The sequence below is a fragment of the Orycteropus afer genome, unplaced genomic scaffold, assembly GCF_000298275.1.
Source record: "Orycteropus afer afer isolate SDZICR_OR568_19922 unplaced genomic scaffold, OryAfe1.0 scaffold00282, whole genome shotgun sequence".
Classification (NCBI taxonomy): Eukaryota; Metazoa; Chordata; class Mammalia; order Tubulidentata; family Orycteropodidae; genus Orycteropus; species Orycteropus afer.
This window is the reverse complement of record NW_006921869.1, coordinates 289,098-300,367: the sequence shown is the minus strand read 5'-3', so window position 1 is coordinate 300,367 and position 11,270 is coordinate 289,098. Positions and strand designations below refer to the sequence as shown.

At 39.9% G+C, this 11,270-nt stretch overlaps 1 protein-coding gene across 1 annotated transcript in view; it reads right to left on the bottom strand.

Annotated features, from left to right (window-relative positions):
• RBSN (rabenosyn, RAB effector) overlaps window positions 1–10,967 on the bottom strand; it is a 22,096-nt gene extending 11,129 nt beyond the window's left edge. Inside the window, exons 1-5 of the mRNA XM_007950595.1 lie at window positions 10,817–10,967; window positions 5,923–6,063; window positions 3,204–3,304; window positions 2,338–2,383; window positions 2,052–2,213 (exon numbers count right to left, since the gene is read on the bottom strand). Of these exons, the coding sequence (XP_007948786.1) occupies window positions 2,052–2,213; window positions 2,338–2,383; window positions 3,204–3,304; window positions 5,923–6,063; window positions 10,817–10,964 (598 nt within the window). The 5' untranslated portion in view covers window positions 10,965–10,967. The remainder of the gene's footprint in view (window positions 1–2,051; window positions 2,214–2,337; window positions 2,384–3,203; window positions 3,305–5,922; window positions 6,064–10,816) is intronic.
• Between the last annotated feature and the right edge of the window lie 303 nt (window positions 10,968–11,270).

Genomic DNA, 11,270 nt, shown 5'->3' with positions numbered 1-11,270 from the left:
TTCCTTCCGAGGAGTGGCTGGTGGGTTTGAACCGCCAGCCTTCTGGTTAGCAGTCAAGTGCCTTAGCCACTATGCTACCAGAGCTCCCACTGCCCTCCATAGCTATCCTTTATTTCCAAATCTCACTTCTTACTCTTCAAAAGAGTAGCACAATGACATATCCCGAAGGAAGCCTCCCCCAGCTCCTAGGGGCAAAAACTCTCTGCTGTCCCTATCAGCTCCTACCACACTGTCCATCCTGAGATACTTCCCATGGTCCTGCTTGCACAACAGTTGTATATACACCCCACAGCTGCCCAAGGAACCCATGACTCTTTGAAGTAGAAGCTGTTTTATATATACTTGAATCCCTAACAATCCTGCAAGGCTACTCACTTGACAGCAGCTGCTCAGAAAATATCAGTTAACTAGCCCAAGGGAAAAATAATATGCTACAGAAATATAGCTTATCAAGTCTCAGGTTAGACAGGGAGTCAGTCTCTAACCCAAAGGAGAAGTTATTAAGGTAAAGTGGACCTGGTACATGTTGAGAGTTGGATAGAGGAAGCCTCTGCTCATGCTCCAGGTTTTCCAGACAACTTGTAGTCAATAGCCATGCACAGCATCCATGGAACTCTCTAGTGTTCAAGCCCACCCCAGATGTCCCAGAAGCCAGTGAGTTCATCTTTAGCAACTTTTAGCCAACTTAGATTCAAAGTCTGGGACCACGTGGTCCCATCTCACCTTTGTAGGTTCATTCCCACAATTCCTAAACATGCACTCTACATACTACATTTTATTTGTTCATCTACTAACCTAATCCGAGTCTTTCCAAATTCTACGCCTCTGCTTCTGCTTGGCACTCTACCCAGCACACCCTCCTCCCCCTTCTTTTGCAATCCTACTCATCTTTCAAGGTTCCTCATGAACCTCACCTCCCAACCCTGAACACCCACATTTCTGCTCTCCTCCACACCTCCAAAGTATTCAGTCTCTCTCATGTTATGACATTATAGCCTATTCTACACAACAGTGAACAGAGACTTTCTGCACTAAAGGAAGGGACCTGCCCCACCAAGCAGAGCTGGTGAAGAGTGGATGAGCTTCTCCTGGTGTCTGACATATTCTCTAATTGTATTTAACTCTGTATAAAGAAACTATCTTATTTGTTAATCTGTATTCCCTACTAGACTCTGGGCTTCTGGAGCAATGGACTACACCTTATAGACAAAGAAAAGAAAAACCAAACCCACACTTGTTGCCATTGGGTTGATTCTAACTCATAGCGACTTCATGTGCTACAGAGTAGAACTGCTCCATAGGATTTTCTTGGTTGTAATCTTTACATAAGCAGTTCACCAAGCCTTTCTTCTGGGGTGCTATTGAGTAGGTTTGAACCACCAACCTTTAGGTTAGCAGCTGCTTGCAAAACACCTGCTTCCAGAGTCCTCACCTTATAGACCAGAGGTGGGCAAATGATGACCTGAAGACCAAATGCAACCTTGGCCTGTTTTTGTTTTTTAAATGATATTTTATTGTGTTTTCAGTAAAAATTTACACAGCAAGATAGGTCCCCATCCAGCAATTTCTACATAAAATATTCAGTAATACTGGTTATATTCTTCACAATGTGTCAACATTCTCATTTTTTCTGTTCTGGCTATACTGCTTCTAGTAAACTAGTTTCCCTGCACTCTTAAAGTAACTGTTGCTTGCTAGGTCTCATACAGATGATCAGCCTGTTTTTATATGGTCCTCAAGTTAGATTTGGTGCTTACCTTTTTAAAAGCTTGTTAAAAAAAAAGAAGAAAAGTGTCACAGAGACCATATGTAGCCCACAAAGCCAGATATTTACTATCTGACCCTTTACACAAAGCTGCCTGACTCCTGCTATAGAGCACTGTATTTATAGTCCCAGTGCAGAGCCTGTAGGGGACTTCATGCAACCAACAACTGAATGAATAATGATCTCATGCGCCATTAGTTTAAAGAAAAAGGTCCCATACTCTGATGGGTGTGTGTGTGTGTGTGTGTGTGTGTGGCAGCTACCTACATAAGGAGGTGTTACCTACTTGCCAATGGAAGACTGATGAGCTCCATGCACTTCTTGCACATAATAGACCCGCAGAGGCGGCAATGGTGGCGGCGGTTACGGATGCTGAACTTACTTCCACAGTCTGGACAGAAAGGGACGTCTTGGTCATTGACCCAAGGCACCACTGACTTTTCTATTGCTTTGAGAAAAACAAACCAAAAACCAAACAAACAGAAAAGTGGGCCATTTTTATAAGAGATTTGGTCAAAGAGTTAAAAAAAAAAAAAAGAATAGAATAAATGTGAACCAAGTTGTAAAGTTACCTCGAATCTTAGCAGACTCTGCATTCGTTCTGTCAAACGCAGTGAGCTGACAAAGAGAAAACAGTGCCAATGGAGTCAATCAGAAGATATGCATACTTTCCACAGGCAGGAGGCAACAGGTGTAAATGAGCACATCTGCATTTCTCAAGTCTCCCAACCCTTCCCCAATCCCAAAAATCATGAAAGCAAATTCATATGAACAGTATCTTGGTTTGCATGTAGAAGTTACCTCCCTTCTCATCTCTTTATTGTCGATTACCCAAGTAAGCAATAACCAGGGAGAAGCAAGGGTGAGGCAATGGGAAATTCCCAACTCTCCACAGTCTTCACAGACACAATTTCCTGCCCTACAAAGTACACAAAAAGTACTGTTCCCGTGTTTGCTACCACACCCACCACACAATCTAGGTTATATACCATAAGCATTTCTAGGATCAAAATAAAACACACCAGTAATGGTATGACTGCTCCTGTACCACAAGAAGGTCAGCCAGATGTCCCCAGTGTACCCTGGCTCTGGTTGAAAACCCCCACAGACCTGGTCACCAGTTTTCCTCTCTGCTTGCCATCAAACACTATCACACACTATGGCCTATGAAGTGATTGTGCCTGGGACACCCAAATGAGAAAAGAATAAGAAGGCAGAAAGGTTTTCCAGCAGCCAGTATGGGGCAAATCTGTCTTTCCCTTCAGTAAAACCGGCCAGGCTAAAAAGTCTACCACGTTCTCTGCACTAAGTAAGCCATTTCTTTCTCTGTCAGTGTCAGATATACACGACATATGTAACACAGACTGCAGAAATGTAACTTATTCCCCCAGAAAACTTATACTTGCAAAGAAAACTGTTTTGAAACAATAAAATTTACCTTCTCTAACCTGATTATTAATTTATTGACTTCAACAACATAATGGTCAATTCTGGCAGCTCGGTGTTTTTTGAAATCAGGAAGATGGCTTCTCATAGCACCTAAAAGGAAAGTAAGTGGGAGGTAAGTGACTTGTAATCTCTCTGACTAAGCCCCTCTACCTTATGCTTATCTTCAATGAATTTCAAAAGCAAGTAAGAATTCTGGGATGTTTAGAGTCTTACTATAAAATTTTAAAACTAGGAAAGCAAATGGAAGGAAATTTTCTAAAATGTTAACCATTGTGGCCTTGGTGGCCACAAAGTGTAATAAGACAAACCTCAGAGTGTACTGGATAAGAACACGACTTAAATTTGACTCTGGAGGCAACCTGTGCTCAACTTTCAATCTGCCACACGCTCTGTGACCTTGGACAAATAACCTAACCTCTCTGAAATTTAAAGAGTACTCATCTGTAAAATAAGGATAACAATACTACCTACTTCACAGGGCTGTTACAAGGATTAAGTTAAATTAAAATTTATAATCTCCTTAGAACACTGCCGAGAATACATGTTGTTGTTGTTGTTGTTGTTATGTGCCATCAAGTCGGCCCTGACTCATAGCGACCCCTCCTTGGGTTTCCGAGGCAGTATCACTACGGAAGTAGGATTGCCCAACCTTCCTTCCGAGGAGTGGCTGGTGGGTTTGAACCACCAGCCTTCTGGTTAGCAGTCAAGTGCCTTAGCCACTATGCTACCAGAGCTCCCGAGAATACATGAATGACTGTTAAATATAAAGGGCAACAGCCTTACAAAAATTTTTTACAAAATTTCCTTCACATGTTCCAAAGTTGGTACAAGATGGTTTTTTCATGAGAATAAAAACAATCTTTCTCAAAATGGCCAAAAAAAAAAAAGTAAATGTTAATAAATGCCTGAAGGGAGCTAGTTAAACTTATACCTCCATCTAGAAGCCAAGATCCATAAAAAATCTCCCCAACACAAATGAAACAAAGTAGCTTGTTGTCTCAGGGTACATGAAACAGCCCCTGCTCAATCTCTTCTCTTCCCAAATCCACCCCTGACCTCCACCCTCTTAGCATTCTCTCCTCCCATGCTGTATCTGAAAGTTATCACATGCTACACTCTTCAACATCCATGTTTCTTTCTTTCCTAAAATATTCTAACATCTAATTAAATTGTAATTTAGAATTCTTAGGGGTAACCATAAACATTAACTTCTAAAATCAGCTATTTGCTTGACCTTCAACAATTTGAGACTTCCGTTAGCTGCTGCAACAGGCAAGTTAATCAAAATTCCCCTGATAATCTGACATTAGCAATCATGAAACAAGAATTCACATACCTGAAATTTCTCCTTTATGATTCTAAATGGCTTTCATATTTACCTCATATGTATATACAGTATTACTTTTAAAGTAATTTTCTTTTGCTTCATATTTTATTTCAGAACAATACTGTCCAGTATAACTTTCTGCATTGATAAAAGTGCTCCCACTGTCCAATATGCAAGCCACTGGTAGTGCAGTCGTTGAAAACTTTGCTGTTAACTGAAAGGTTAGCAGTTTGAACCCACCAGCAGCTCCACAGGAGAAAAGACCTGGTGATCTGCTCCCATAAAGATTATATTATAAGAAATCCTATAGGGCAGTTCTATTCTGTCACATGAGTCAGAATCAATGCGATGGCACACAACAGCCACATGTGGATAGTGAGTACCGGAAATGTGGTTAGCATGGTTGAAAAACCAGTTTTTATTTAATACATAAAGCTAGTGTCTACCACACCAGGCAGCACAGTTCCATGGCTTTCCCTACCCAGAAAGACACATTCCGTAGTGGCTCTATTAGAATGTGGTAAATGACTTCAGGTAAATATCAATGCACTTCTTAAGAGTCTCAGTTTCCTTACCTTCCATAAATGGGAATGAGCATCCCTACTCATTTTACCTCACAAGATTTTCGTGAAAGATGAACAAGATAATGAATATGAAGGTAGAATAAAGCACTATGCATAGAGAAGAAATTTTTATCCATTTCATGACAGATAATACTTTATTATAATAATGACTGTTATCATCCAACAGTTAAAGAATATGCAAAATTATCTAAGTTCACCTCAATGTGGCATGATTTGTTTCATAATAACTTTATTAAGATATAATTCACATACCATACAGTTCACCATTTAAAGTATACAATTCAGTGATTTTTAGTATATTCACAGAGTTATACAATCATCAGTACAGTCAATATTAGAATAGTTTCCTCATCCCAAAAGTATGAGTATTTTGAGAGTAAGTAGATGATGATATAATTACGTGCTTCAGAAAAGCAGCACAAATCAGTGGCTCTTCCAAGGCAGAAAACATCCGACATGAGGGGAGACATTCCCATCAATGGCATTTGGGACCGGGCATCAGACAGACCCGAATCCACTCTGGTGTACAGTTAACCAGCTGTTTGGCCCTGGGAAGGTTCCCTTGGGTTGCAGTGAGGATTAAGAGGCCACACATATAAAGCATTTCAGGCAGTGCCTAATACAAAGCAGATACTCATCTACTTCCTTCTCATTTTCTCCCCTCCCTAATACATAAAGTCCATGAGAAGCTCAGAACATTTTAATTTTCTAATGCTTCTTCAGCCATTAGAAATAGCACCTAGAATACAGTAGATGCTCAATAAACATTTGCTGAATGAATGAATGGATTTTCTTACCAAGTTCTTGGGGCTCCCACATGTAAGGATCAACCCCTCCATAGTTGAAAGACTCATATCCTTGGGTCCCTGATTCTGCTCGGTCATCTCCTTCTCGTTTCAACAACCTGTTTTTCGCCTTCTTAGCCTTCTGGACAAGACCTTGAAAAAATGGAGTAAGAGTCAGGGGAAATCTCAGAAAATAAGAGTTGATTTTTAAAAATTGTGTTTTATTTTAAAATGCTGAAGAAATATTTGGATCTCAAATAAAATGTAACAATAAGCATTCAAATAATATATTACAAATACCACAGAGCAATACACTTACTAGTTAGTATTGGCAGGAAGCTGCTTTATGCGGCCAAAATATAAACTACATCACTGTTCATTGCCAAATTTAAAATCCCAACTAAACAGAAGTTTTAAAATCAAATTTGATGAAACAACCAGAGTGATGTATATTTTTTCCTGTATCTTAATAGGGGTGGTGAGGCACTTTGGTGGCACAACAGTTAAGTGCTTGGCTGCTAAACGAAAGGTTGGTGGTTCGAACTCACCCAGAGGGTCCATGGGAGAATGATCTGACAATCTGTTTCTGTAATGATTACAGCCAAGAAAACTTTACGGGACAGGTCTACTCTATCATATGTGGTCACTATGAGTCAAATCAACTCAAATGGACTTAACAATTGGGGTGGGAGTTACATGAGTATATCCATTTTTCAAAACTTACATTGAGTCATAATTTACAAACTTACATGTATACTATACCTCAACTAAAATAAAGATTTTTAAAAAACATACAAAAAAAAAAAAAAAAAGAAACCATAAACCACTGCCATCTGACTTGTAGGGAACATTTTGGACAGAGAACTTCTCCCCAAATTTCCAAAACTGTAAATCTTGACAGAAACAGACTGTATCATCTTCCTGCCACAGAGTTGCTGTGAGTTTGAACCACGGACCTTATGGTTAGCAGCCAAATGCTTTAACTACTATGCCACCAGAGTGCCTATACAGTACTAATTCATTTATCCTAGGGAATCATGAGTAAGACTTACTTCCAGGATGGAATTCAGGCAAAAAAATTTTTTACTTCTAAGTTGCTGACTCATTAATTTCCTTAAATTTTCGGCGACTACTATCCTTTTAACCAGCCACTCCTCGGAAGGAAGGTTGGGCAATCCTACTTCCGTAGTGATACTGCCTCGGAAACCCAAGGAGGGGTCGCTATGAGTCAGGGCTGACTCGACGGCACATAACAACAACAACAACAACAACTATCCTTTTATGACACTGGATTCTATAAGAAATTAACAAATCTGATACACTAATAAATCTAATATAAATTGATACAATTTCTTTTACATTTAATAGACCAACACTTTATGGAGTTCCCGTGACTCTGAAATGTTGTTACTTAAATAACAATAAAGACATTCCCATAGTTTTTTAATAAACCTAGATAAATGCAAACAGGAGCTCTGGTAGTAGAGTGGCTAAGGCACTTGACTGCTAACCAGAAGGCTGGCGGTTCAAACCCACCAGCCACTCCTCAGAAGGAAGATGGGGCAATCTACTTCCATAGTGATACGGCCTCGGAAACCCAAGGAGGGGTCGCTATGAGTCAGGTCCGACTTGAAGGCACATAACAACAAACAACAAAGATAAATGGAAACATGAAAGGGCTGGCTGACATGGAGTAAAACTTGTAAGATTATAGGCATATTTTTGTTAGAAGAGCTAATAAAGCAAACTCTCTCATTTTCAGTTACTCTGGGATGGCATTCTCCAAGAACTAGAAAAATAAAGTCTACCAGAACTGAGGAATACCTGAGTGGTACAAACGGTTAGGCACTTATCTGTTAATCAAAAGGTTGGAGATTACTCAGAGGCACATCAAAAGAAAGCGCTGGCAATCTTGTTACCAAAAAGTCAGCCATAGGAAACCCTACAGAGCACAGTTCTACTGACACACATAGGGTCGCCATGAGTTGGAGTCAACTCAATGGCATCTTTTAAAACGTATTAGTCTTTTTTTTAAACAACATGGAAGAGGAAATTGCCTGCTGTGAACAAAGGTCTAAAAGACAGGAAACTGAAGTTAGCAAACACTAACTCATTTTTGCAAACAAGACTAAACTGTGTCAAATTAAGCAGGCAGTCTATACCATTTCACCACTGTTAGGTGGCATAGAAAAACTGCCTAGTAACCTTCCTAATGTGGGTGTAGCCTTTCAAGAGGGGGCCAATTAAGAATTCCATATATTTTTGAAAACACAAAGCAGAAGTCACAGTTAATTTTTAACCACCTTTTCTTCTTCTTGCTGCAAATGTGCTAAACTGAAGCTGAACCCAGCCTGGGGCTGAAACTCACTGACATGACACTTCTCAGGTTATTTATTTAGGCCAAGTTCATCTTTTAAAAACAAACAAACAAAGAAAACTGCCTCCAAAACGTGAAAAAACCTTTAGTTCTTTTGGCTTTAACATTTCAAGTGCTTAAAACTAGCAAAGTCATAAAACTTCTAAGAATTAAGAGACCAAATAGCAAGGTGACCTGCTTCTGTAGAGCTTTCCAAAAATCTTTGATGTCAGCCTTTAAAACTTTACCTTCCTGATTCCAAAACACTGAAAACTGTGACATAAGCAAGAATTACTTCCTCACTAAAGGAATAATTACAGATAGTAGTAAAGGAATGCTGAGTTCAATCTTAGTTCTCCCGAGGTAAAGATGCAAAAAAAACAGAAAAATTTTTTTTTCTGCTTTCAAGTTTCCTTCTCAAGGAACAAAATTTCATTTCATGTCTTACAAACTATATCACATATTTCTTCATTTAAAGACTAGAAGTATAAAGCAAGAATAAATCCTTTTTCCAGAGTTACACAACTACAAAAGGAAAAACTAACCAAAATCACATCAAACCCACTGCCACTGAGTCAATCCCGGCCCATGGTGACCCTATAAATTATAGAGTAGAACTGCTCCATAGCGTTTCCTTGACTGCAATCTTTACGAAGCAGATAGTCAGGCCTTTCTTCTGTGGTGCTGCTGAGTATATTTAAACTGCCAGCCTTTAGATTAGCAGCCCACTCTATTATCCCTAAATAGATTTCTCTATTATTCCTCAAATAATCTTACACATTTTCCTCTGGAAGAAGGTTCATTACAGACATCTGAGAGTATTCTTTAACCTCTCTACCCATTGGCATCATAAGTCTTAATGACACCATAGTGTATGACTCAGTGCAGCTAATACAAAGACTGGAAGCTCACTGAAAATCATGGAGGCCCATTAGCAGGCCAAAGGAGCTTAGGTAAACAGCAGTCATTCCCTCCCCACCTTTTCTTTCCTTCAGGAAATGGCAACACATGCTACAACTGTATTATGAGGCCTCACATGATCAGTGATGCCATGTGGAAAGAGTAACACTGAAGTTGATGACATAAGACCTTGGTTCCAGGCCTAGCTCTGTCAATTCCTGTGTAACTTTAGATAGTTACTCAACATCTCTGAGCCTCACTTATTATCTCTAACGTAAAAGCAACCACCTTCATAGAGGTGAAATAATATATGTGAAAAGCTCTGAAAATATAAAGCACAATACAATTTTGGGGGGAGAAGGGGCACTCCTAATAGTTACGGCTCTGCTCCAGTTTTTACAGCCAAAAGCCACCTGATGGATGCATCACAGTCCTTAATATTTTGAAAATGTCTAACCTTGTCATGTTTCTGGGTGGAAACTATAGTTGTTAATATCTGCAGCCAAACTTTATGTCTGAACTGTGAGTGAGACATGGAGTGGGACTTTAAGGACACACATCTGATTACAGAGTACATATAAGCCACATGTTTGGAGGCAAAGTTCACCTAGGAATCATTCCCTTTTCTCCCACCCAACAAAGAATTGAGAAGACAACATCTCATCACTTCAGAAATGCTGCCAGCAGGTTAGCTCAATCACTACGAAAGTGAGTTCCAGAAGAGCTGCATCTTTTTGGGAGTAAGAATCTGCAGTCCAGGATGTATGATCAACACTATGTGTAGTCAAAATTACCTTGGAAAAAATCTTTCTTATAATGTGCAATGGAGAGGGAGTATATTGGAACTCTCTGTACTTTCTGCAAAATTTTTCTGTAAATCTAAAACTGCTCTAAAAAATAGTCTATTTTAAAAAGGAAACAGTTCTTTCAATTCTCTAATACCTGAGCTCTGGAAGCTCAAATTTCTCCATGCTTTTTAACAATGATCTTCTTTTTCCTGGGCTACACAAGGCAATGTCTAGCTGGGAAGGAAGGATGGCAAGAAGACTTGAATTTGTGACAGGTAAATGGGCTCATAAGGTGCCTAAGTAGTGAAGGAAAGGAATTCTACTCTCAAACCCTGCTAGGGTGATGGTTAGATAATTCAAACACTCCAGCAAGAGACAGCCGAGTGCAATGATTACATTTACCTAGATTTAAAGCCTCTGCATCACTGTGTGACTTTAGGCAAATTGCCTAATCTCTCTTTGTGTGGGATTCTCATCAGTAAAATGAGGCTCATAATTGGATACCTATAGTGAAGATTAGGAGCTCTGGTAGCATAGTGCCTAAGGCCCTTGACTGCCAACCAGAAGGCTGGCAGTTCAAACCTACCAGCCACTCCTTGGAAAGAAGGTTGGGCAATCCTACTTCTGTAGTGATACTGCTTCGGAAACCCAAGGAGGGGTCGCTATGAGTCGGGGCCGACTTGACGGCACATAACAACAACAACAACATAGTGAAGATTAAATTAATACATGGGAAGAACTTTGAACAACACCTGGCACATGGTACACTAGATATATCTTTGCTACTATTATATTATTTCATCATTATCATATTCTAGTGGCAACATGGAAACTGATGAAAACTATCTCATGCACCTCTTACTTTTAATTTGTCCTCTGACATCACGATCTTCCCCTGAGTGCTCGTCCTCATAATGTGACTGAAGTTGATAGAAAGACTGCAGGTCCTTCAGGCACAGAGGGCAGAGGAAGCCCTCTCTCACTTCCCCTGGGTCATCCAGGGAAGCCATAGCAGTGCCTTCTCAATCTTTACAAGGCAGTGGCCTCATGCCAAGAGTGAGCTTGATTCTTCCACAAGTGTCAGCTTGATTCTTCCACAAGTGTCAGGATTCCTGCAGCATTAGCTTCACCACACAGCATATTGATGATAGGGAAGTGGCATCATGGTCCCCTGGATGGTTTCCTTTCTGGAGTAGTAAGAGCCCTGAGAAAGTAAAGGGAGGGGGCGCAATTGAGGCAAATTAACAGCAATTGAAAATTTTCTCTGTTCTTTTCACAATACAACAAGGGTCCTTAATGTTTGTTTAATCCAAGTT